This window comes from Siphateles boraxobius, unplaced genomic scaffold (genome assembly GCF_051911475.1).
Source record: "Siphateles boraxobius isolate OS27281-9 unplaced genomic scaffold, OSU_SipBor_1 16, whole genome shotgun sequence".
Taxonomy (NCBI): Eukaryota; Metazoa; Chordata; class Actinopteri; order Cypriniformes; family Leuciscidae; genus Siphateles; species Siphateles boraxobius.
The window spans coordinates 3,564,703-3,591,954 of record NW_027508766.1 but is presented as its reverse complement, the minus strand read 5'-3'; the positions used below and the strand labels follow the sequence as shown (position 1 = coordinate 3,591,954).

The following is a 27,252-nucleotide window of genomic DNA, read 5'->3' as shown; positions in this document are numbered from 1 at the left end:
TGTGTAGACTTGGCTCTGATAAGGGGACTCGTTTGGCACCTCTCAGAACAACAGGAATAGACCAGTTACCCAAAACATCCTCAGCTGATGGATGTCAGCAGAACTCAACCTGGCAGTACAATCCTTTAATTAGAAGTATTAATGCAACATGTAACATTTAAATAGTGTAGATTAAAATGAACACTACTGTTCAAAAGTTTGGGGTCTGTGCGTAAAAAAAAAAGCGAAATGAATTCTTTTTTTCAGCAAGAATGCATTAAATTGATCAAGTGACAGTGAACACATTTATAATGTTACAAAAATGTATTTTAAATAAATGCTGTTTTTTGAATGTTCTATTTATCAAAGAATCCTGAAAAAACCCCGATAAAAAACAGTAACAATAATATTAAGCAGCACAACTTTTTTTCGACATTGATAAGAAATATTTCTTGAGCAGCAAATCAGCATATTAGAAGACTGAAGACTGGAGTAATGAAGCTGAAAATTCAGCTTTACCATCAGGAATAAATAACATTTTTAAAATATATTAAATTATAAAGCATTTATTTTAAATTGCAATAATGTTTCACAATATTACCGTTTTTACTGATTTTCTGATCAAATAAATGCAGCCTTGGCGAGTATAAGAGACTTCTTTCAAAAACATTTTACAAACGTTTGAATGGTACTATATAAAAACAGCAATTTAATTACAATGTAATCAATTTCCCAGTCAATGGGGCTTTATTTCTTTTTTACCTGAAAGAATACCAAATACATTTAATTTCTGGCAGTTTTTTTTTTCAGTAGCTCAGATCTGAACAGTGATTAGACATGAATGAGATGAACAGAATCCTAAACACTAGCACAAATACAAAATCAGAGAGATTTTCGTTCACATTCTTTAAATGTCACAGACAACCATGTTTAACCCATTTTCATATTTTCACTTCTCAAAATAACACAATCAGAAACGTAGCTGTTTATGCACTGTAGAACTGTACCTGGTGTTTGATACATCATATACATGCATCTGTTCTGTGTGTGATTTAGTGTCAAGCTAAATCAGTGTTCTGAACATATGCACTAATAAAAATTTCAGCGAGTCCCCACTCTATAGCGACGAGTTTCCTGCCGCTCCTCTCAAATCATGTGGCTGTTCACACGACAGAGGTCAGCTACAGCAGTTCACTAGCCTGTTTTAAAGCGAGAGAGAATTATAGACTATTTCCCGTCCTTTGAAGTGTCCACTGACTTGTTCCGCTCCAGCTGTGTACTGAAGGACAAGTATTGTTGTGATTTTACTTTGCTGTCATGAACTCATCTTATCGGCCCTTTTGACTGGGCTCTGACCACATTCATCTAGTCTGAAACGACTGACTGAGTAAAAATTGACAGAGGACGATTTATGCCATCTTTAATCTTTTCAATCTCTGCAATCTTTGCTTTATGTTATAGCCTACTGATTTGATTATGTAATATTTGTTGTGATGCAATGTATTTTTAGCATTATTGTGTCACTTTTAAATATCAGGATGCTATGCGTTGTAGTTATGCTGTATTTCATTATCTTTAAGGTTCAGTAAAGCGCTTTGCATGGCTTGACAGTGGTCTGTTATCTGCATGTTTCTCATTCCGGCTCCTTCTACTCTGGCTACGGCGTGGCCGGGCACTGGTGACCCACGATGACACAGTCAGACCAAAGCGGATCAGAACCAGCCCCAGACAGGACATGTCTTTGGCCACTGCGATTTCAGAGAAGAGGGCACGATCTCGGGGCAGATTGATGGAGCTGTCACTGGTCTCTAAGTCCCGGACAACAGCTAGAATCTCCTGACGGTCTGTTTGATGCACCATCCCACGAACATTCAACACAGCAGAGATATGTCTTCTCCTGTGAGAGGAGAGAATGAGGGTGAGAGGGCATAATGCTTCATATTTTGTGTTGCATAATCAGAAAAGCATATCACTCTCGCTGTTTTTGCACAGAACAAGAAATACATTATTCGTGGTTGAAAACAAAGTATATGAACCTAGATAAATAAATAAAAAATGAGAGTAGAGGTCAATTAAAATATAGAGCTCACAAGAAATGGAAGAATGTACCAATAATAATCATCAGTATCTTAGGGCTATAATTGACTGATATTAAAATTCTATACCATTTGTTAATAAAATAAATATACAAAAAATATACATTTTTTTATATACAAATACTATTACTAAAAAACATTAAAGCAGTAAAATGCTACAAGTGAGTTTGAGCATCACAAACAGTGTTATTTCTAACTATTACAGTATTTATTAATATTTTCTTATTAATAAATTCTCATTTTAATTTTTGTTTGAGTTTTAGTATTTTCTTGTGTGCTTTTGTCATTTTTAAGTTGTTTTTTATATAGTTTTAATTTATTTTTATTAGTTTTAGTACTTTTCAAGTACTTTAGTAGAACAACCTTATTTTAGTTTGTTACTAAGGCAATATTTTTTATTTTTCAGTGTTTCATCTAATATTTATATTTCATTTTATTTATACATATCGGCTGATAAATACGGAACAGTAATAAGTTTTCAACAAATTACCATTTTTTAAAGAATCATTCATACCAATCAATTTCCATTATTTATATGAAGAGAGAAAAAAATACATTTTAAGATACACATTATATGATATGATTACTTTAAAAAGTCCATCATTACATCAGGCAAAAGTCATTTGAGCAATGTAGCCCAATTGTGTTTCTTTGTAATGATCCCTTGACAGTGCTCATAGCTCAAAAAGCCAACTCAGAGTAAGCGCTCTGTACTAAGATGGCACGTCCTGCCTATAGATAACAATGTGATTGTGTTATCTGTGACAAACTTTAACATAGACAGACAGTAAAAAAACAGGAAACTACACTGCAAAGCACAAAGTTAAGTAGCCTCCACTTTTTTGGCTTTTGATCTTTAGTTGGTGTGTGTGTGTATTTGATTGGAGTGTGGCACCAGTCAGTCTCCTGTGACCTGGCAGGAACAGGAAGTACTCCACAGCCACTTCCTGTCTGCTGAGGAGGGTCGTGCGTCAGCAAGCAGGAGCACTGCCAGCCAGTGACTGAGCATACACACTCACACATTTCTCTTCATCCAAACAAAGACACAACTAAAGTGGGGTCACATCTCACCCATTCCCCTGTTTACTGTCTGCTGTTCCCACCCGTCCACATAAAGGAAAGTTGGCACTGAGATGGAGCATCACGGTAACTATTTTCAGTCAGACATTCTTAGAATGACCTCAGGAAACAGAGAGGTGTTGTGAAAAATAGTTCTCAAGGAAATAAGAGAGGAACATGTCAGATTTTTCATGAATGAAAGCACTTTGAGATGACAGAGTTCAGGTTCTACCCTTCCGCAGGTCTAAAAGTGTTCAGCAAAATTGTATTAATGCAACTGTAAACTGACAAAGTTACATATTAAATTACTGAGTGCAGGAGCTAATAAAACACTTACCTTCCGGTTTTATGCTATATAAAATCGACATCCGGTTCTACATTCAGTTTCAGTTTTATAGCAGTTTTTAAACAACACTTGGTTCTGGACTGGTCATCAAATTTCACTGGTCAAGTAACTTTCTAAAGGGCCATTCACACAGTACGCATTTTTACTAGACGGATGTATTTGACCATTGTAGTTCAACTTTTCAACTTTTAAAAAACTCATCTCTATTCATGCATTGAAGAGCATGCAGTGAGTGCATTTGTCTGAAGCATGGAGAGGGTTTGTGAAAGTAAGGAAATCTGCATTTTCACTCACTCCGCATTCATTTTGAGTGGATTTACGTCAATAGTGAGGACATGGAAAACCCGGAATGGAGTTGGAGCTGATCAGAAGGAGAGAATGTTAGGACCCAACCATACACTTGCCATTTCTTGGTATCCCTGCTGGTGCTTAAACCCTACGTAGTTTCATCACGGGCCACTGAAAATGGCTTTGATGCTTTTGCCCTGGCAGTCTTACCGTATATCTGGAAATTCCTTCACCAAAAGCCCAACTTCCATCTGAATAGAGGGAGTGTCCTCCAACGCTATGATGTCAGCCAGGTGAACAATCACACTGTCCAACCAGGAGGAAGTTGACTCCTGAGAAACGGAAAAGAGTGAGGATATCATTTTCATTAATTAATTTTGGTGTTGGCATTTTTGGTTAAAATAAAATAAAATACTTCTGTTTCAACCTGATTTGTACTGGCTTTTCGCAAATCACAAATGATTTTATTCTATTCACAGCCATGGTTTTATGCTTAATGATTATATACCTAACAGTACTCTAATGTTGGGATAAAAAAAGATAGTGTCAGCTTAATAGAAACTAAATATTTTCCACATAACAATTTACACATGTATTTTTCACACTATACATTGTACATTATATTTTGAGAGGAAGGTCCTTCTTATCTTCGCATCATATTTGGGGGTCATTTGGAGTGATAACTTTAAGATAATGTAAGGCATAATATGAAAGCTAGTGACACTGACCAGATCTTTAAAAAGAGCCTTCAGCTGTTTGGCCTCATCCTGCAGACGGAAAGCCACTCTCTTCCTCATTTTGAGTGACGTACAGATGACCCGCCCCCTCATGATGGCACGAACATATTCAACCAGGACCCGCCTGTGCACCTCATTTACCAATGCCTGTCAGCCAATCAGATAATCAATCAACCGACCGACCAACCAATGAGCCTGTGAGCATGCGTGTGTCCTGGCATGCATGTACTCTATGTCATACCTGATATGGAGGGCAGTCCATTCTTCTGAACTTTTTAAAGTGCTGTTTAATGGTCATCTCAATGCTCTCATAGGCCTCACTGTTATCCAGCCACTTCCTCTTCACCAGTTTATCGAAGAATGGCTGGAATCATGCCAGAAAATCATCAATGATTGTATTGGGAAACATTTAGGCCAGATGTGAACCTGTGCATATGTCTCACCCTGATGTGTTCAAACAGTATGTCTGAAAGAACTCGCACTGACTGGTTAACAATTCGCTCCAGAGAGGATTGAGCTCGCTGGGAGACGTCCTCACTGCAAAGGGTGTCACACAGACGACAGCGCTCCACAAAATTCCTACACAGTTCAACACAGTTAAGTCATCTTATAACTTATTTATTTTTAATCTCTGTGCTATTTCTTTGCATTATTCTTTCTATAGTATTTTTATTATTCATTGATATATTTTACAAACTGAAATCCTTCACAAAAGTGTTTTTTATGAGTTTTAAGAGTTTATGAGTTTTATAAGTTTGACTGTCCTGACTATCTACAGAATCATGTTCTATTATTTTGTTTTTGTTATAAAAATACACATTAAAAAAATAACTCAGTATAACATTCTCTTTAAAAGAACGCTGAATATCTAAGATATCCTTAGATTACCTGTATTTTGAATTATACATTGCATTGTGTTTTACAGTTGAAGGAAATGTCCTCGCAGAAAATTACCATTTCTGTTTTTCAAGTCTTTTTTTTCTTAGTGTATTTTTAGTCTTAGATTCTTTTCTTACAGTCCTCAAATAAAAAGTTGGGAGAGATTGGAATAAATAGACATGGTGAATAATATGAAAAACCTGAATGGTGGAACACAGTTGACAAGAGAGATGGTCCTGGAGACATAACCATCCCCATGATCCCCAAACTCTGACTGCGTGTCATGAAACATCTCAACCTTTCTCTGGAAACTAAATACCACACAGACACACAAACACACACAAAAATCCATTATTTTTAGATTTCCCCTATTTAAAACAGAAATTAATAAGACACTTATAGAATATAACGGAGTAACTTAAAGAGTTAGTTCACTCAAAAATGAAAATTCTGTCATCAATTACTAACCCTCATGTTGATCCAAATTTGTAAGACTTTCGTTCATCTTTGAAACACAAATGAAAATATTTTGAATGAAATCTGAGCGATTGTGTTGGCCTCCATTGACAGTCTACGCAACTGACACTCTGACCCTTCAAAAAGATCATAAAACTAATCCATATGAATAGAGCGGTTTAATCGATATTGAGACATGATCACTTTATATGATGAACAGATTTAATTTAGGCTTTTATTCACATATAAACATTCATCAACTCACACATCAGTTATGGTAAAAGGAAGCTCAAGCATGTTCGCTTGACGTGCAAGAATCAATGAGCTTCAGTTGTGTGCGTTACGTACACTGAAATATATAAATATTGTATATAATTATTAATATTATATAGATCAGTGGTTACGCAGCATGGTTGAGCTTCGAAAGAACCAATGAGTTTTGTTCTTGCACATCAAGAACGTACGTTTGAGCTTCTGTTAATGGTTGTTGATCAATGTTTATGAGTGAATAAAAGCCTAAATTCAGTCTGTTCTTTATATAATAAAGAATATTATATAATAATGTATAATATAATAAAGAATATGGCCAGCAGCCATATCACCCTGTAGCCCAAGACTAGTTGCCCACTGAAGCTAACTAGGTTGCTGCTGGAAGAGGTGTTAGTGAGGTCAGTAGGGGGTGCTCAGCCTGTGCCCTGTGTGGGTCCTAATGCTCCTAGTGATGGGGACACTATACTGTCAAAGAGCACCTTCCTTCGGATGAGACGTTAAACCGAGGTCCTGACTCTCTGTAGTCACAAAAAATCCCAGGATGTCTTTCAAAATGAGTAGGGTTGTAACCCCTGGACAAATTTGCTCTTGGCCTCTGTCCTTCATGGCGTCCTAATCATCCCCATTTACTGATTGGCTTCATCCCTCTGTCTCCTCTCCACCAGTAAGCCGGTGTGTGGGGGGCGTTCTGGCACAATATGGCTGCCGTCGCATCATCCAAGTGGATGCTGCACATTGGTGGTGGTTGAGGAGATTCCCCCTTCCATGTAAAGCACTTTGAGCGCAGAGAAAAGCACTATATAAATGTAATGAATTATTATTATAATTATTATTATTACAAAGCGATCGAGTCTCTTCAGAAAATTTCGACTAAACCGCTCAATTCATATGGATTCGTTTTACGATCTCTTTATTAACTTTTTGAACCGTCAAAGTGTAAGTTTGTGTGGACTGTCAATGGAGGCACAGAAATCTCATGGATTTCATTAAAAAATATCCTGAACAAAAGTCTTGGAACAACATGCGGGTGAGTAAATGATGATGGAATTTCCATTGTTAGGTGAACGAACCCTTTAAGACTGAGACACAAATTAAAAACATTTTACCTTTACATTTATGCATTTGACAGACTCTTTTATGAAAAGTGCTTTAGATTTTTTAGATTTATACATTTCAATCAGTTCTGGCAAAGTGGGAGTCAAACCCATGACGTTGGAATTACAAAAAACAAACTCTACTGTTTGAGTTACTAGAATGCTAAAAAAAAGTGCTCAACCTTAGTAAGTTAGTTAATTATTAGTTATTGTGTTGACCATGTCAGATTCTCTTAAAGGTTTGACTACAATGTACTCTAACATGAATATATTTTAGGAGCTTTATGAAGTAAATTTAGGTAAGTATCTGGTTATATAAAGCCGCCCTTGCTCATGTCCCCATCTCACCTGTGCAAGAAATCTGCAAGTCCATTCAAGGTGCAGCGAGCAACACGAGCTCCTAGTGGCTGACTGACAGCTGTCGATCTGTCCAAATCTACCTTCAGCCTCTGAAACACAAAGACATATACAGATGAATGAATTAATAAAATAAAAATATTTAATAAAAAAATATAAAAATATATTCACAAAGACCTTCTAAACACACTCACTCGCATTCACCAATATTGCTAAAAGTACAAAGTGGAAGGCATGCACACACTCAGACCATATTCAGAAGAATGCAGTAGGCTAATAGTTGTACATGTGTATGATTGTGGGTATGTTACCTGTATAACAGAACGGGCGAGGCCAGACTGATACTCTTCAATGTGCAGTGTCTGAGCCCATCGCTTTTCTTCATCATCCAAAACTTGTGAGAGCTCCATAGTCATCTTGTCCTGCAGAAATACACACAACGTGGATATTATTTTAACTCTTTGTTTCCAGAAATGAATAATTAATGCATAATTTGATTATTGATAATCAAGTGTTACCCAAACAGTTTCGACGCAGTCCTGTTCCAGCCGGTCTATGACATCTTCAGGCAGGAGAGGATCTAACGCTTCACACACTATCGTGCCCATTGCTCCAACTGTTGCCAAGACGTCCCTATGAGATGCTCACAGTCAGAACTAGTGCACGTTTGTGTGTCCATAAGTGTCTAGCGTGTCTAACCAACAAGTAGACACCGGTCAAGCTACCGTTTTAATTTTTTTAAGAAGTTCGTCCCTACAAGCAACAAAACAAAAAGCTAAGGAAGAGGACCTATATAAATTCATTTTACTTCATAAATTAAAAAAAATAATTAACTACCTAATGACATTTAATTGAATCAGAGCTGTATGTTTGCTGGTACTAAATCATGAATGAATGAGCAATCTTAATTAGGGTGACATTATCAAACTAAAAAAGGTAAATGTATACTAGTAAACAACAACTTACTATTTTACATAACTGACTCGAAAATATTGTACAGGTATTTGTTTACATGAATGGTTAGATCAAACCGATTCACTAAAATAAATCAGACTTTCCGATGCTATACAAGGTCATTAACTGATTCACTAATCCAACAATCTCATATGGGTGTTAAGGGGCTTAATTCCCTACATACAATTTAATGGCACTGTGACAAGCTCTTCTTTATTACTTTAATCTGTTTTTAATTCTTTTTTAAAACTCTTCGAAGGCCCCTGCACTTTCCGGACTCAATATAATATTCAACAATATATTCCATTACTGAAATACAGGATCATTTCTTTACTTAATTCCAGCAATATTTACTCTACAACACAAACAATAGTTTCATGTATTTAGCTCTTCATGCATTTAACTCTTATGCTACAAATGAGAGAGATAGAGACATGACCAATTAGATGAGCCTATTTAATTATTCTCTCAACACAGACATGATTAGAAATAGCAGTGTACTGTTTGGTCACGCTATACAGTCACTCATTAGGAAACGTAGCTCTAAAAGATAAATTAATTAAAGTCACGATGAAACGGAAGTAGTGACTTCCATGGTATATTGTCACATACATCAGTGTAATGGATTTTCAAAAAATTTAAAATGTAGGGCTTGGTTCTATCCATTGGCTGTTGATTGGATTTTGAGATGTGGGTGTTGCGCTCCAAAATAGAGGCAGATGAGCGTGAGCTTGCAGGGGCGGGGTTTAAGCAGACTAAATGATTGGAGAAGTCCTGCATACATCATCAGAGAGAAAGCTGTTTTCACCAGAAGGTCCAGTTATGATGTTCTGCTCAAAAATTACGAGGTAAATTTTTTTTGAAAGTGGATAAATAGAGAAATACATAAATCGTTCACAATATGGTTCATAACAAGCGTTTAGAAAACAGATAGGGTGAGTTTTCATTTTATACCAACTACTGTCATGCTACTGAAAAATGTAGTCAAGTTGATAGTGTGGCTACTTTTAGTACACCAGACCATCCATGTGTGTACAGTAATTCTCCCAGGTATTCTGTACCGGTGTTGTTCATTCTAATAAACAATGCATCTGATATTAATAGACCTGAGCTCATTCTTCCACTGGGTCATTAAAGCAAGAACCGTGTGGAATGTGATTGCAGGAAAGGTGTGTGAAAAAACAGAAAACACACCCCAGTGTCTATATACATGTGCATATACCTGTTGTAAATGTTGTAGATCCAGTCAAGCAGCGAGTATGTATCTGTGATTTGAATCGGGCCACAAGTAACGGTCTTCAGTCGTTTGGCAACAGCCCTGTGATAGCTCTGCATGTAGACCTGAAACACAGCAAACTCCTCGGGATAAACCGCCACCACATTCCGACGTGCCGCGTCCATATCCTCCACCACCCTGCCCCTCAAACGCTCCAAGTACATGCCCATCTGCCCTGCAGCGATGCCCCCCGGTTGTGGAAGACACCAGTCAGCTGCCTCTCCCACAGCCTCCACCCACCTTTGACGTAATCTCCTGGGACGCTTGGAGGGCCGGGAATGGTCTTCAGATTGGTCACTGGCTTGGGCGTTGGATTGGGCCTCTTGTCGTAGGGCCCAAACCTTGTCAGCCTGCTCTTCCTGTTGAATGACCAGCACCACCAGGCCAAGCTGAGGCCCGCTGCAGGGCTGGCGTAACGACTCCCTCACCACATCCCACATTTCTCTCTGAAGAGCCTCGTAAAGCAGCTCTACATCTTTCACTTTACGCAGCCCAGCGTCCCACATGCTTGGGCCAGAATCCTCACTGCCTGAACCAGGCAACAGGGGGAGCCAGAGAGGCGAAGTGAGTGTGTGAGGAGTTATATTGCTGGGCGTGGTTGAACTGGGTGTGGTTTGTGTCCAGAAGGAGGGGTCAAGCTCACACTCTCTCTCCAGCTCTTGGATGTGCGTGTCAGCAAGCAGCAGGTCTCTCTGATTAACTAATTGTAGGATCTCCAACACTGAGTGAGAAAGAGAGAGATTGAGTAGTGTTTAATTTCATTTACGGCCATGTGTTTATTCACTTGATGTGTTGTTGCCTTTGGAACAGGCTGTAGATTAACACAGTTTTTTCTCCTTGCGGTGAGCTTATCAGGTTGGATCTTCTGTACAAAGAAAGTATGTCATTTCCTGTCTCTGTGAAAGTGTTTATTAATTGGCCAATGACTCACGGGGACTTTTGGACCTTGTTACTTCTCAAGCAAAGTGTTATGGGTCAATCAGTGAGGCCTGTGAGCATAATAGTTACACTCTGTACGTGCCAAAAAATGTACAAACAATTACATACAATAATAAAAAAACAGTTGTACCTGATAGAGGCTCCCTGCGTTTGACCGGCTGTTCTTCTTCTACTAACTCTTGCTCGTCTTCCTGCGAGCTGCGGTTTGTTAGCGAGTCTCCTCTGAGTTTGCTCAGACTGACCATGCGTAGGAACGAGGGACGCCTGCGACTGTCTTCATCGTTTTCAGTGGTCAGATCACCTGTAGGTAGACTATCTCTTCGCTCACTTTCCTTACGACGGCCTGCCAACCTGAGGGTTAAAAAATGTGTTAAGTAAAACTCCCTCTACAACAACAACTGTAGAAAATATCTAGTCTCAGAAATAATGATCGATATAACAGTGATTCTCATCTGCTGGGTTTCAGGACTAATCTGAAAAAAAATCACACACACACACACACACACACACACACACACACACACACACACACACACACACACACACACACACAGACACACACAGACACACACACACACACACACACACACACACACACACACACACACACACACACACACACACACACACACACACACACACATACAGTATATATATACACACACACACATACAGTATATACATATATATATATACACACACACACACCACATTAAATATGAGTTAATTTGCGATGTATAAACATGGTTTGTGGAGATCACAATGTGTTTTGTGTAAATGCAACAAGAATGATCGCATCAAAATTAAAGTCGCCATTAAATGGAAATTCACCTATTTTTCCAAATGCATGTTACTCTGCATCTTTAAAGCACCTCTCTGGTGACATATACTGCTGATTGGACTTCTCCAATCACTTAGTCTGCTTAAACCATCCCACTTTCTTATGGCCAATTGCAAGCTCGCATTCAGATAAAATCAGATCTGCCTGATTTTAATCATATTTGTGTTTAATTTTGTTTGATACACAATTGTAAAAATCAGTAGAAATGCACTGCTACATAATATGCGCATCCTAAAACACGTTGCAGTCGCATTCTCACCTCAGTAAGGTCATGATCTCCTCAGAAGCACGTCGATAGTTCTTTTTTTTCTTTCCTGAGGAGGGTGTTGCCGGGAGAGTGGCACTCCGTAGTGAAGGAGTGGCACCCCACACATTTCTTCCAGTCATACGCAGCCCTTTGCCTAATTTGCCAAGGGTCTTCAGTGGCGATGAGCCACAGATTCGCTCCAGAGTTCCTCTCTTTTCTTTTGATCCCTCAGTGACCTTTGACCCTCCACGCTGCTCTGCGTTTGCCTCATTCTCTAGTGCTTCGCTCACCTGAGATGACCTTTGGTAGTCCTGTCCATTCTTCCAGACCTCGTCCTCTTCATTATTCCACCCTATGCCTGCCCACGCCCCTTCAAACGGATTCAGATCGGATGGTGGCAGAATGAGTTCCCCGTTGCTATGGTTGCTCTTTAGGATGAGTTCTCCATTAGTTATGTTACTTTTTTGGAGATCACCACTGCTGTGGTTACTCTTGAACCTCCTGGGCAGCCTCTTGAGGATGGGCATTCTGGCTCTGGTTAACTAGAAGATGAAATGGACATCGTTACATTGGGCACAATTGTGTTGTTTCTAATTTCATTGAAATACATTTGCATTATATATTCTAAAGATCTCACATTACAGGTTTTTCCAAACAGTTTGTCACACATCTGCAGAAATAACTCCTATTTTAAAGTGTGTTTATGTTTTAAAAAAAAATTTTTTCCAATTAAATATTTACATTTTAATATATTACATTTTTAATTATTTGTTAAATGCATCAACGCCATTCCAATTTGTAAGATGTTCTTGTATATTGTGCCATGTCACCAAGCATGTCCGTAGTCCATGTGTCCTGCTTAAAGGTAACCAGAGTTGAAACCTGTTTAAACCGCCTTCATCAGGTCTATCTTAAATGACTTTGCCTTGTTGCATTCTCATTGTTCAGTATTCCGGTGAGTGGAGTGCATTAACAGCATATGTATGTGTGTATGTGTGTGTTCTTTGAAGACGTTAGCCGTTTTTAAGCTCCTATAATGGAAGCTCCCATCCAGATGTGTCTGAATAGTTTCCTGTCCTCAAAGTTTCTCAGAACACACACTCTTTACTCAAACACAAACACACACACACACACACACACACACACTCAATTTCTACAAAGTCTCTCGTGAGATTAAGAAATCTATCAACAAATTATACATAATCTGCAATCTATATGTTAAAAATTGACTACTCTAGTAGTAAACCCTATCAAGTTGTTACTATTGAGTTTAAGAATTTCTCATGCAATTTGAAAAAAAAAAAACCCTATTAAAATACATATGAAGAAAATGTAAAGACAGAGCAGGGTGGAAGGTGCTGTTGTGTAGCACACAGTGACCCCTGTGATTGTGTTTCAGCATCCCTGCCTTGCATTATTTCTGAGCTGAGTTCCCCTAGTGTGGCGGTTAAAAATCTGGGCTTGGAATCAAAAGCTTCTAGGTTCAAATCAGTCACGAGCCATCACCATTGTACCCCTGAACAAGTCATGCGTGTCAGCTAAGATGACTGCTTGCACCCCTCACTTCCATTAAACTGACTAATTTGGTTATTTACTGTCTGGGTTCCAGGTGGACCTTCTGTCAGTATTTTGGTTCTTACATAATTCCCGGTAACAGAAGAGAAAACATCACTTGTAAATGTTGTTGTTTAGAACGGAAAGAGATGTGTATTTTTTGAATAATATGTTTATGTTTAGAGACAGATAAACATTAAACAAATGGGATAAATACTTAGTTTTTTCGATAAGCACTGTAGAAACAGGGCTGCAACAAAATCTAATTGTCTGGACCAGATCTTTATTGCCTAAAGGAAATTAATATAAATGAATTGCTGACTTTTATCAAGATAAAAATGTGCTTGGCAAAGGATTTCATCATCATTATATAAACATCAGATGAACAATTAAAAATGTGATTATCAGTTTTAGTTCTGGGTGAACTTCAAAAGCGCCAACACCAGTAACTTATATACAGTAGCCTATATATATATATATATATATATATATATATTCAGGATTCGTTGATGAAAAGAAAGTAAAAAAAAAAACACAGTATTTATTTGAAAAAAGATACTACTGTAATAATATACACTACCGTTCAAAAGTTTGGAGACAGTAAGATTTTTTTTTTTTTAAAGAATTTAAAAATTAAAGAAATTAATAAAGGATGCATTAAATTGATCAAATTTAGAGTAAAGACATTTTTAATGTTACAAAGATTTCTAATTCAGATTTTGAACTTTCTATTCATCAAAGAATCCTGATTTCTTTTTCAACATTGTTAATAATAATAATTGATGTTTCTTGAGCAGCAAATTCAAATATTAGAAAGATTTCTGAAGAATCGTGTGACACTGAAAACTGGAGTTATGATGCTGAAAATTCAGATTTACCATCACAGGAAAAAATTGTTTAAAATATATTAAAATGGAAAACAGTTATTTTAATCTTAAATTGAATCATTCATGTACCTTATCTGTATTAAGAAAGAAAATTGTATGGACTCATAATCATTGACTGGTATGAAAAAATGATAAAAATCCAAATATATGTATTGATTATAACACAAACGTACAAGAATGGCATGTATCTCTTACCTTCTGCTGCAGTGGGCAGTCAGTTCAGGGCAAATCCATTCCAGTGTCTGTGCGAGTGATAGAGAGCCTATCAGTAAGAGAGGGCCAAAGTGTTTGTGTGTCAGTCTCCAAGAGTTTGGGGCCTTGTATTGGAATGTTGGAGGCAGACGTTCAGTTTGCTACCAGATCATGATGCATTTTCCTGAGGAAAAAGAGACACCCTCCCTAAACAAACATAGACACACACACACACACACACACACACACACACACACACACACACACACACACACACACACACACACACACACACACACACACGCACACACGCACACACGCACACACACACTTGCCTTCACACATAACACTTTATATACATACACACACAACAAATAACATATAACAACACAAGTACAGTTTCAAATACATAGACATATACAGTACACATACACTCACATATACTTGTAAGAGTTGAATGCACATAAACATGTTTAAGAGTGTGTGTGTGTGTGTGTGTGTGTGTGTGTGTGTGTGTGTGTGTGTGTGTGTGTGTGTGTGTGTGTGTGTGTGTGTGTGTGTGTGTGTGTGTGTGTGTGTGTGTGTGTGTGTGTGTGTGTTCGTGTGTGTGTGTGTGTAGCATGGATGCTTGCTTATGTTCTCTTTCAGGAGATTTTAACTCTCCTGCTAGGCTGTTGTTGAAAATAAGTTGTTGACTTGCCTGGTTAAATAAAGGTAAATAAATAAATTCACAGAGATAATGTTTTGACAACTGTTTTGATATCCACAGTTACTTGGTTTCACTGAGGTCTCAGATCAGTACAGTGTCACTAATCTTAATGTTAATAACCTTAACCTTAAACAGTTGACAAAGTAACTGAAACTTTTCAAGGTATCCTATTAGAACAACTGGAATAAGCTGTTCCTGTGATTCTCATATTTTACATTCTAATTATGTGAATTTAGGAATTAACCATCAGGTCTTGTACAGCAGATGCAAGATTTCATTAGGGTTGGGAATCACTGCACTAGTAGATTCATATATTGTTTTTTTTTTCTTATTGATCCTGGAAAATCCCCAGGACTGCACATTTTGGATACTCCAGAAACAATACAAAACCCCTTGGTTTAGTACAAGCTGTGCAAAGGCTTCTTGGAAGAGTAGTCAAACACAGCAGTTGTCCAGAATGAATCTACTAGAACAGTGTTTTATTTACAAGGGGGGCCGGACCCCACTATGGGGCCTCTGCAAAACTTCCAGGGGCACTCTAATAAGTCTTACATATATTCAAATGTATATTAAAACAGTATTAATTAAATTTCACAAATAAAACACTAAGGCCTCGATTAACAGACAGTCTTTAGATTAAGCCAGGATTATGCCTTAGTTCAAATAGGACATTTAATTCGCTTTTATAAATCTGCCTTAGAAAAAACATTACTGGAGTGCATCTTTTACATATTTTAAGATTCGTCAGTGCAAGTTCCTTTTGCTCAATAATTCACTTTAGTCTGGGACTAGGCTTAAGCCTTGTCTGTGAAACCGGGGTAAATAAAAATGTACAATGTTTAACTGGCATCATATTTTATTACAGTTTATTTTAATTACAACTGAAGTACCAGAGGTACATATCAGTTTAGTCAGGAGGGCCTTTGAATATTGTCTTAGACAAAAGGGGGCCGCCTTGGAGTCAAAAAGGTTGAAAGCCACTGTACTTTAAAATTCTAATATGAACAGGATAACTAAGAATCTGTAGACTTTTCACAGACATAAAATATATATATATGTATATATATATATATATATATATATATATATATATAGTTAGTTCCATATATATTTGGACACAGGCACAGTTTTCATTCTTTTGGCTCTGTATGCCACCATCAGAATAAAATTAAAATTAAACAATCAGGATGAATTTGAAGTGCAGACTTTCAGCTTTAATTCAAGAGGTTGAACAAAAATATCAAGTAAAAATTTTAGAAACTGCAACCATTTTATACAGTACCCCCATTTTCAGGGGCTCAAATGTAATTGGACAAATTAATATAAATCATAAATAAAATGTTTATTGTTTAATATTTTGTTGAGAATCCTTTGCAGACAATGACTCCCTGAAGTTAGGAACTCATGGACATCACCAAAGACTGGGTTTCCTGCTTTGTGATGCTTTGCCAGGCCTTAAATGCAGCGGTCTTCAGTTGTTGTTTGTTCGTGGGTCTTTCTCCCTTTAGTTTTGCCTTCAGCAAGTGAAAAGCATGCTCGATCGGGTTGAGATCAGGTGATTGACTCGGCCATTGCAGAATTTTCCACTTTTCCTTAAAAAAAAACTCCTGGGTTGCTTTTGCAGTGTGTTTTGGATCACTGTCCATCTGTACCGTGAAGCACCTTCCAACCAACTTTGCTGCATTTGGCTGAATCTGGGCAGACAGTATATTCCTATAAACTTCAGAATTAATCCGGCTGCTTCTGTCACATCATCAATAAACGCCAGTGATCCAGTGCCACTGGAAGCCATGCATGCCCATGCCATCACACTGCCTCCACCATGTTTTACAGATGACGTTGTATAATTTGGATCATGAGCTGTTCCAAGCCTTCTCCATACTTTTTTCTTCCCGTCATTTTGGTACAGGTTGACCTTAGTTTTATCCGTCTAAAGAATGCTTTTCCAGAACTGGTAAGGCTTTTTTAGATTTTTTTTTTGGCATAGTCTAATCTGGCCTTTCTATTCTTGATGCTTATGAATGGTTTGCACCTTGTGGTGAACCCCTTGTATTTGCTCTTGATTGTATACTTTGACAATGACAAGCCTACCTCCTGGAGAATGTCCTTCACTTGGCTGGATGTTGTTTAATGGGTTTTTCTTTATGGAAAGAATCCATTCGATCATCTACCACTGTTGTCTTCCATGGACGTTCAGGCCTTTTAATGTTGCTGAGGTCACCAGTGCATTATTTTTTTCTCAGAATGTACCAAACTGCTGATTTGCCCAATCCTATCTTCCGGATGGATTTATTTTGTTTTTGAAGCCTAATGATGGCCTGTTTAACTTGCATGGAAAGCTCCTTTGAATGCATGATTTAGGTTCACAGCGATAGATGTACAAATACCACACTTAGAATCAACTCCAGACCTTTTACCTGCTTAATTGATGAAGAAATAACGAAGGAATAGCCCACACTTGTCCATGAAACCGTTTTTGATTCAATTGTCCAATTACTTTTGGTCCCTTGAAAAAAGGGGGTGTGGCTACTCTCAAGAGCTGTAATTCCTAAACCCTTCGGTATTTAAATTTGGATTTAAATACCCTCAAATTACACCTGAGAGTGTGCACTTTCAGCCCATATCCATTATATAACTATAGCTTGAATTTGTTTTGGTACATAACTGAAAAATAAAAAATTGTGCCTGTGTCTAAATATATATATGGACCTATTTATCTTTTTTTATAATTTATAGAGTTGAACAAATAAAAACACCGACACAAATAAAAGCCCAGGGCTCGACATTAAGGCTTGTCCGCTTGTCCGGGACAAGTGGATTTTTTTTAGGACAAGTAGAAGAGAAAATTAGTTGTCCGACCGGACAAGTTAAATTTCAAACAAAATAAAATGCCATGTTACTTCACGTTATGTGCCACTCGTTACGTCTATTTTACAGATTTAATTTTACAGATTTGAAACGAAGACATGTCCTGAATGTGAATGGCCTGTGAATGTCCTGAATGTGACTCGCAGAAAGACGCGCACCAGTATGATGCGCATGCACAGACCGCGCGCCAGAATACAGTTCTCTTTCGCGCTTGAACGAACATCAACACACACAATTAAGCCAAAATGTCATTTGTCGAGTATCTTCATAACACAAGAGCAGTCTTATGATGGACATAAAGAGTTGTGACTCGTGAGAGAATGAGGCGCGTGTGAGATCCGCGTCTCTGTCCACAGCGGCTGCTCTTAAAGGGCCAGCTACCAATAAAGTGTTCTGTCAGTAAAGTTAATGAAAGAACAAAGGGAACAGAGAAAATTACTCACTGCTCTTGACTAAAGAACTTGTGTAGCTTTAATAAGGAGTAGTCTATATATAATTTATAATTTATGCTGCGCAGACTGTTTGATAACTTTATTCAATTTCTGTATATGTCCTACCTGTTAGACAGTTCATTTTTATCCAAACATCAATGGCTTATTGATCATTATAGCTGTTATCAATCATTTAGTTGTTATTGCTAATTTCAGAATTATCACTAATCTGTGTGTGCATTTGGTTTAGAACCAAACAAGTTGACTCATGAAACCATTTGTTTATTATATCGCAATCGCATATCACAACCGCAATATTGATCTCAATAATAGGAATATGACATTGTCCCCAAATCTTGCAGCCCTAGATAAAATTATAAATCTTTACCCGGACAAGTGACTTTTGTGCATGGACAAGTGAAACATAAATTTACTTGTCCGAAGGACAAGTGCCTCAAAAAGTTAATGTCAAGCCCTGAAAGCCACCCCCAATAATACCTGCCTTACTCTCATGTAGGTCTAGTTGTTTAGTCTGTATCTACAGATGAGAGGTACTAATGTAAAATGCAGAGAAAAGTGCACATCTTCTGTATTACTTCTCCCTCTGGTGGACAATACATTATAGCGCACCTAAGATCAATGTGATGCTGTTCACCTGCCATAACACCATACACATATTCAAATAATTGTTACTTTTATTAAACTTTTATTTTATGAAATCTACCAGTTCATAAACACTATTAAACTTAATTAGTATGTCCAACGACATACTTTCCTGTGATTGTTAACATGTTAGTATATTATTGTGAATTTACATTTGTCACCAGATTAAGCTTTAAATGCAAGTAAACTGGCATACTGCTAGTTCAAACATAACCCGGTCAACAAGCAAAAAATAATAACCCTGCAAGAAAATTATTGCCAAGGCAATTATTTACCATTCCAAGAGTGATGGAAATTTGTCAACTGAACACTATTAAATGTACCACTCTTATGACTTTGTAAACAAACACCTCACAGTTACCAAGTTGCTAAACTAGTTGAATACTGCATGTTGCATGTGTGTCCTGAGTGTGTTAGGGAGCTCAGTCCAGTGACCGCAATAATCCGGAACAGATACAATCACAGTGTCTGATGTGTTGGATGTTGATGGTTGCCTCTGTGATGGATGTTGCCATGGTGATGTGGATACGTGTGGAGACAGGGATGCTCAATTCCTTCGTTCTGCAACTCTTCCTGTTTGTGGAGACCATGCAGCTTCTGCAACAGCTCAGCTATGAAGGCCTGAACACACACACAGCTTAATCTAGCTGTACACACTTATAGTAATTGTGCTTAAGCATGTAAATGTTTGTCTTTTTGTTAGAAAAAAATATAATTTATGTAAAACCCAGAAGAAAATTAAAAAAAAAAAAATGACTAAAAATAAAAACTTTATAAATACTTAAGATAAAGTCTTCCTATTATCTTTAAAACTGGTTAGTGCAAAATACTGATTTATCATAATCTTGTAGGTCCGTTAAAAATTAGAGAATATAAAAATAAAAATAAACAATACTTACTATAAATTAAAAATGTATCTACTGGTTATTAATATTAAAGTTAGATAATATGTTATCTAACTATATAAAACTCGTAAATATCTTCTGCAGACTGTATGTGTACCAGTCAGCAGTTTCTATGATTAAGCTTCACAATCCACATGAAAATGGTTCCGATGTCTAAATGAGTGAGTGAGTGAGTGAGTGAGTGAGTGAGTGAGTGAGTGAATGTGTTTGTGTGTGAGGTAAGTGCCAAGGTCCTCTCGACTGATTCTCCATGATGTGTCAGCATTTCAACACTAGCTTACCCAGAGACACACAATCTTCAGCACATACACACACACAGTAACAAACATGTACACACACAATCAAAAGGCTGAGAGTGAACATTGTTAAAGAGCCTAGATGAAAGAATGGCTTTGTACTAACAGAGAGCAATAGGGGCAAAGGGAAAGAGAGAACAAATCAGTCATTGACAATGATCATTGTGAGAAACACGTGGAAGGCAGTGTCAGCCACTGCAGTGTCACTCAGAGAGAGTGGGAGAGAGCAGGAAAGAGGGATGAAGAGGAAAAGTAACAGAGGATGAGGAAAAGGTCCATAGAGGGGTAATGAGGATGAGTAGACAAATACTTGAAAAGAAACAAGAAAAATGTTAGGATAGAAAGATGATGACAAAGAGAAGGATTTACAGATGGAAGGATTGAAGAAAGTACCTCAGTGTTCCTTGTGCAGGTTTGTAGAAGAACCTGTAAAACAAATGAAAACAAATTAATAATCTTCAAAAAATAAATAAACCAAATGCAACTAAATTGAATGAGCCTAAAAAGTCAGTAATACTTATATTAACAACTGTGTAAACTAAAATGCACTTGTGTGCAACCAGTGGAGAATATAAAGCCTTAAATGGTTATTTATTGAGTATAGCATTCAGACAAATGAGTCTATAAAGTTCTCATTTCTGAGAAAAATGTTGAAGAGGTCCCTGCAAATACTTAGGTCAAGGGACATGATATAAAAGCTCTGACATCCACTCACCATGTTCATCTAAAATTAAAATGGCAGACAGACCTCAAGGTCAATGGTCCTATCTTTTATGTATATATGTATGGTCCTATCTGTTATGTAATGTATTGTTTGAGCACTAAATGTACTGGGATGAGGGGAACATTAAGAAATGCTTACTAATGTATTATTCGTTTTATTTACGTGACATTTGTAAGAGATTTTCCCAGTGCACAAAAAATCTTTTTCTCTAGCTTGCTTCCTAATTTAGTTGTCTAATAAACCTAGTATTGTATATTATGAATATTATTGTCTCTTTAACAAAATTGCTTTTGTTCCTCTTTTAGAAGTTGCTTTTAAAAGCGTCTGCTAAATTCATAAATGTAAATATGGCTAGACATACAAGCACAGGATGTGGAGTGAGTGAGAGAGGAGGATTATGGGACCTGTAGTTTGTGTGTTCGCTCTTCATCACTTGAGAGATCCAACAAATCATCAATGTTCACTTCCTCTGGCATGTCCTCCAACATAAACACACACACAAAAGAAAAACAATTAGTAAGGGTGCTAAAAGCATTAACTGTTCCAGAAATACAAATAAAAAAATACACAGGTATTAGAATTTAAAAATAAAACACTGCAGAAAGTAGTAGGCCTACTATGAGAAGTTAAAAACATATAGGCACAGGCTAAATAAACTGTAAATCTGACATTATAGACATGAAGTCCAATATAAGATATGTAGCTCCAACAATTACAGCATATAGAACAATTATGGCACCGCTGCATGAACCTCATTTGTTTATTCCACTTCACATCTCCACTGCCTATTATATTTTATTGTTCATCAACTTTTCAGCATATAGTTTCAGTATCAGGGTACCCCCAGGATCCTCCAACTTAAATTCAAGGCTTTTTAAGACCTTTTTAATACCATTTCAAATTAAATTCAATGCCAACTTTGTACCCATTCCGACAGAAGTATGGGGGGGAAATGTCAAATCTGTATACATTTTAAACCCTAGAAAATAATTATGTACAAGTGGGCTACTTAAATTAAATTAAATATTTTACTTAAAGTATCAGTCATAAACATACACAACAGCGTTGTAGTGCGCGCGTGTGTGTAGGCGAGTGTTAATTTTGGCAGCCATTTTTGATTTAGTCTTCATCTTCATACGAAAATGCTTATTGGTCTTAAACACATTTGAGTCATTCTGTTTTTTTATAGTTTTAGTTGACAGTTACTTTAGGTAGTTATTTTATATGTAGTCTTTAGACAGAAAATGTCATAATTATTCTCTCTAGGCCAATTCAATTAAGCTTATGAGAAATGATTGACAATGCACTCTTTAGCAGTAGCACTTGTGCAGTTCTACATATGTATCCCTTTTCCTAAGATCCGTGGTTCTCCAATTTTTTAGAGTGCCGTACCCCTGAACCCCCTCTCTCCCACTTAGACTGCACTCAGTCTCACACCTTTTCCATTAAGTGACAATATTTGCCCCCTTTAATCAATTTTTTCATTTCATTTTTTACCTTTATCATACCTTAAAAAAAAATAATGCTTTAAATAAAACAATGTTCATTAAATATGCAATGTTAAAAACATTAAAATCGCCAGTAGGTGGCGGTAACTCATTATCTTTATGAGTGAGTCTTGATTCGTTCAAAGCCACATATTTCGTTGCAAAATAGAGCAATAAGCCTGGCAATGCTGTTTTAAATGTAGTACATCACTTAATGTTACCCTTTTTTTTACTGTTGTATAAAATCAATGTCACATTTGAAATCGTGTGGATATTCGGGAAACATTGCATTCTTGCTCGTATAATATGATCAATATTAAAAACACTGCAGGATATCAGTCTGCATTTTGATCGCAGATTTAACGTGTGTCGCACAAACAGCGCAAGCGGCTCACGACAGAACACAGACCGACTGAATGACACTTTAAGTAGAAAATCTCAAATGAAGATCGCTGAACTCCAGCTTGTCTGTGTTTTCGGATCATCCGCGCTTCTTCAGCAGTGTAGAGAGAGCGCGCGCATGGTTGCCAGACCGGTAGACCGGGTAGAAAATATGTTCTTTTCACAGAAAACCTCTGATTTGGGGTTTAAATTATTGAATTCTGTAATTTGTGGCCGCAGCGGATTAAATCTACACTTTCCCATTTCAGATGACAAACTAGGCTAGGTTACTATCTTGTTCTGTACCTCACTTGCCTAGTAACCATAGCAACGAGTGCGCACGCTATCGCTTTTTCTGCTATGACGTGGAGGGCGAGGTGCACTCAACGCTGCATGAATTTTGAATTAGCCTACATTAGTAACAGTTAATTTTGCTACGCTATGAACTAATCCTAGGAAAGGAAAAATAATATTTAAGACCTTTGTAACGAAATCCAAGACTTTGTATACCAAATTCAAGGCTTTTAAGGCCTTAATTTGAGATTATCAAATTTAAGACTTTTTCCATGCTTTTAAGACCCGCGGGTACCCTGCAGTATCTCAGAATATCTTCAGTCTCAATATTCCATAATCTCAGTGGGAAACTCTTGCTTAAGTGCGTACACATAAGCAAAAGAACAAATCGAGATAACAGATCGCATAACACAACTCCCGAGAGACATCTCTGTCGTCTCTTACTGTGGGACAGAGTCTCACAACACACTGAGCTTATGTTAAAACTTCCTGCCTGTTGCTGCCGCAGACGGTTTCTCAGGGGTGCCCATGTAAGGTAGCGATAAAACCAAATGATCCCCCTCTGTAATTGAGGGAGAAAAGGCAGAACCTCCTACCTCCAGAGGCCTGCGCCTCCTCACCTTTTATGGACAGACAACTTAATACTTATCTAACATTATCCAACTAATATTCTTTTGTCACAATACAGTTACATTAACAAAAGCTGTTGTTTATAAACTTGAGACTCACAGAACAATGTCTCCTCTCAGTCCATTTAAAGGTGCGGGGGAGATAATTGCATATAATCTGCCTTATATACAACCTAAAAACCTGGCTTTACATATATATACACATTTTGTTGGAACTTTGATTAATTGCATTTGTTTCTCTTGAAAGTAGCATATGATAAAAGTATCTACTAAATGCAGAAATGTGAAAAATTATCATATTTAAATGCAGAAGCAACCTTTCATTTACATTGAGTGGTGTAAAATATTTCAGTCTTTTTCTTATTATTTTGGTGCTTCTTCTGTCTACAGGCACTTTTTAAAACCAAACATTTAAAATTCCCAAACATTCATGAAAGATGATCCATGAATTCATATTTATGGACAAAATTAACTGTCTATACATTACTGCATTCAACTATGCAAAAAATCAACACCTGTTTACAATAAGAAACCTGAATGTAAAAGTACAAAGTGTAGGTGAATATGCATTTTTAAAAACTGAAAACGAGAGTAGTGTGTAAACGTTTGTGGTCAACTTCTTAGAGAAGGAACTGTTACACATTCAGCAGTCAAACATTTCAAAATAACGCATGAGACAGCAGAGTTTGGAAATTCATGTGCGGTGCCCTCGTTCATTTTCCCATCAAAATCGACTTATTTTTTCAGAACTCACCAACCTGTAGTTTCCAGCATCAAACACTGTAGCTGTGAAGATGAGCATGGACACTCACCTTCCCCTCGTACAGCCTCTCAAGCCCTTCATCGATCCATTTCTCCACGTCCAGTCTTTTCTGAAGCTGTTTGCGGTTGTATTTTACTGTAACGCGCGCTTGACGCTTATGCATGTTCATTCCGTGCTCTGAGTCATAACCAGTGTTTAAATCCGGGGAATGGCCGGTATGTATCTCCTCCTCAGCCATGTTTGCATGCGCCTGCCGCTTGTGCTTGTCTAAATGAGCGCGTGGACAGAAGAAGCTGGACGTTGAGTGGCGCCGCTGGCGCGCTCACAACTTGATTGGAAGTAAGGATTTATGGGGTAGGCCTACATTTAATGTTGTAACAGAAACAATTATAATTTATGTAAACCCCAGAAGAAAAGTTTAAAAAATAAATTACGTGATATTACAGTTCTTTAATTGCTTAGGCTACACACAATTTCTCTAAACTACACACAAGACCACAAAACAGCACACACCTTTTGCAAAAGAGAACACTTCATTTCAAAACTATTTTAACTCTTCTAGAAATTGTGTTTTTGCACAGAAAGTCTGCACACAACCCATCAAATTAGACACTCATGTAACTAACGTAAGCAATGACGTAACGTTAGCCTACAACCGAGACGAGTGAAGTTAGCGAGTGAAGTGCAGGACAATAGTTGTTCTTTCAATTATTTAAATTATAATATTTTTAATTCATTTATTTATTTTCTCTTCCTTGCCTTTCATGGTTGTAAATATGATTTGAGACTTCATTGCTGTTATTTATTGTGATTTGCAACTACGTCTGCCTTTTGAGAATTGTAAATTGTTAATAGCCTATTGTTTGTTCAATGCCTATTTTGTATGTAAATTCGTAAATTTCTCAAAATAAAAAAATTTCCTCCACCACCTCGCGAACAACCAAATTAATAAATAAATACCCCCATTTAAAAATGGTGTAAAAAAAGCCAATGTATGTGATAATTTTATTATAATTTTATTATATAACATAATATAATATACTAGCACACGGGAAGAGTGTTGAAAAATACTTTTTCTTTCTTTTTTGCTGTTCCTGAGAAAAAGAAAAAAGTTCCAAAGTCCACAGAACCGCTGCCTCTAATAAGCAACACGTGGTGTTTTCTTACCGAATGAATCAGTAGCCTATTTGAAGGAATCTTCTGAATTAATGATTAAACTCACTCGTTAAGACGGTGGCTTGGCACCACCTACTGGCTGTTTTAGTTTAATACTTAAACGTATAATTTCATCGATTCTATCATTTCATATTTCAATATTCAAAATGTTATATTAAAAAAATTAATGTTATAACATTATTTATGCAATTGTAATTGCAGTGTAAATGCATCCATGGCTCCTGTGCTTTAAAGGTGCAGTGTGTGATTTTTAGCGACATCTAGCGGTTCGGCTGAGAGTTGCACTAAGGGCTCAGCCCACTGCTCACCCCTCCCTTTCGAAGAAGCTACGGTGCCTGAAACTGGACAAACATATCGTCGTCTGAGACAGCAGAGAATAGCCAGAGTAAGCCAAGAGTGTGTAACATTGTCACTGTTTCTTTACCACAGTCCATTATAAACCACACCATGGATAAAGTTTACAAAGCCATAGTCAGGTGAGGATCAAGGGTCTTAATATATAATATAATAATAGTAATCAGCTGATTGTCTCACAAACTTAACCAGCACATTCCCCCCCACATAGCAAACCCATAATACAGTGAGGGAGAAGAACCACATGAAACTATGCAACCATATATGGTAACACTTTATTTCGATAGTCCACTTTAGACATTCAGCTAACTATAAGTAACTTTGCAGCTACATGTCAATTAGAGTATTAGTAGACTGTCTGCTTAATATCTGCTAACACTTTATTTTGGTTGTTAACACTTTATCTTGTTGGTCCCCCAACAGATATTCTACTGACTATAAGTAACTTAGCAACTACAAGTCAACTTGTTCTCCTAACCCGAACCCTAACACCTAACCCTAACCTAACAGTCTACTGACAGTCTACTACAGTCTACTAATACTCTAATGTAGAGATGGGATTTATGGCTCTTTGAGGGGATCCGGATCTTTGCGATCCGTTCCTTTCAAAGAGCCGTTCAAAAGAACGGCTCTTTTGGCTCTTTTTAAATATTTAGTCAGTTTTAAGAAGTCAGCTTTGGGGGCATCTCAGTTTATCCTGGAAATAATCACTGGGAGGAATGATGAGGTGAGATTTGTAGTCAAATAATTAAAACTCAGATATCACACACCAATATCTGAGTTTGAATTATTCTGAAATATTGATTATTACCTCATTTGTCATGTGTGGACTATATTCCATAGGGTTGCACAACATCCCTCTGCTTAGAAAGTGACATCACTATTTTGGATTTACCTTTAGTACAAAGTGTGTGCATGTGTAAAGCTACACTCTTAAAATTGATGTGTTAAAAATGAACACAAAATATGTGTAAAAGGATTTGTAACACATTTTGTGTTATTACAGACACATGATGTGTAAATATTGTGCTCAACTGTTTACACAATTACTGTGTTAAACACATTTAGTAGTACATGTTTATATAAAAGGCATATATTCTGTTGCAAATACTCAACAGGCG

General features: G+C 37.2%; 2 protein-coding genes across 2 annotated transcripts; both read right to left on the bottom strand.

Moving 5' to 3' along the window:
• Positions 1 to 516: 516 nt before the first annotated feature.
• Positions 517 to 14,649, bottom strand: exoc3l2a (exocyst complex component 3-like 2a). Its single transcript, XM_077231167.1, has 13 exons — positions 14,455 to 14,649; positions 11,831 to 12,360; positions 10,861 to 11,081; positions 9,738 to 10,512; positions 8,080 to 8,194; positions 7,873 to 7,983; positions 7,553 to 7,653; positions 5,585 to 5,695; positions 4,949 to 5,084; positions 4,747 to 4,869; positions 4,497 to 4,652; positions 3,979 to 4,100; positions 517 to 1,876 (listed from the first exon to the last, which is right to left on the bottom strand). The coding sequence occupies exons 2-13, from the start codon at positions 12,343 to 12,345 to the stop codon at positions 1,555 to 1,557; spliced, it is 2,808 nt and encodes a 935-aa protein (XP_077087282.1). The 5' UTR covers positions 12,346 to 12,360; positions 14,455 to 14,649; the 3' UTR covers positions 517 to 1,554.
• Positions 14,650 to 19,136: 4,487 nt separating this feature from the next.
• Positions 19,137 to 25,180, bottom strand: ppp1r14aa (protein phosphatase 1, regulatory (inhibitor) subunit 14Aa). Its single transcript, XM_077231128.1, has 4 exons — positions 24,651 to 25,180; positions 21,452 to 21,526; positions 20,717 to 20,749; positions 19,137 to 19,743 (listed from the first exon to the last, which is right to left on the bottom strand). Exons 1-4 carry the CDS (start codon positions 24,837 to 24,839, stop codon positions 19,582 to 19,584), a joined length of 459 nt encoding a protein of 152 aa, XP_077087243.1. The 5' UTR covers positions 24,840 to 25,180; the 3' UTR covers positions 19,137 to 19,581.
• Positions 25,181 to 27,252: the final 2,072 nt, after the last annotated feature.

What these genes read in the sequence shown, in the direction of transcription:
- exoc3l2a (XM_077231167.1), bottom strand. Translation starts at nt 12,345, where the DNA reads ATGCCCATCCTCAAGAGGCTGCCCAGGAGGTTCAAGAGTAACCACAGC. An exon ending in ACGCAGGGAGCCTCTATCAG is followed by an intron (nt 10,513 to 10,860) that starts GTACAACTGTTT and finishes TTTCTCACTCAG; the next exon opens with TGTTGGAGATCCTACAATTA. An exon ending in ATCTACAACATTTACAACAG is followed by an intron (nt 8,195 to 9,737) that starts GTATATGCACAT and finishes AGCATCTCATAG; the next exon opens with GGACGTCTTGGCAACAGTTG.
- ppp1r14aa (XM_077231128.1), bottom strand. Translation starts at nt 24,839, where the DNA reads ATGGCTGAGGAGGAGATACATACCGGCCATTCCCCGGATTTAAACACT. An exon ending in AGAGGCTGTACGAGGGGAAG is followed by an intron (nt 21,527 to 24,650) that starts GTGAGTGTCCAT and finishes TTTATGTTGGAG; the next exon opens with GACATGCCAGAGGAAGTGAA. An exon ending in CCTGCACAAGGAACACTGAG is followed by an intron (nt 19,744 to 20,716) that starts GTACTTTCTTCA and finishes GTGTGTGTTCAG; the next exon opens with GCCTTCATAGCTGAGCTGTT.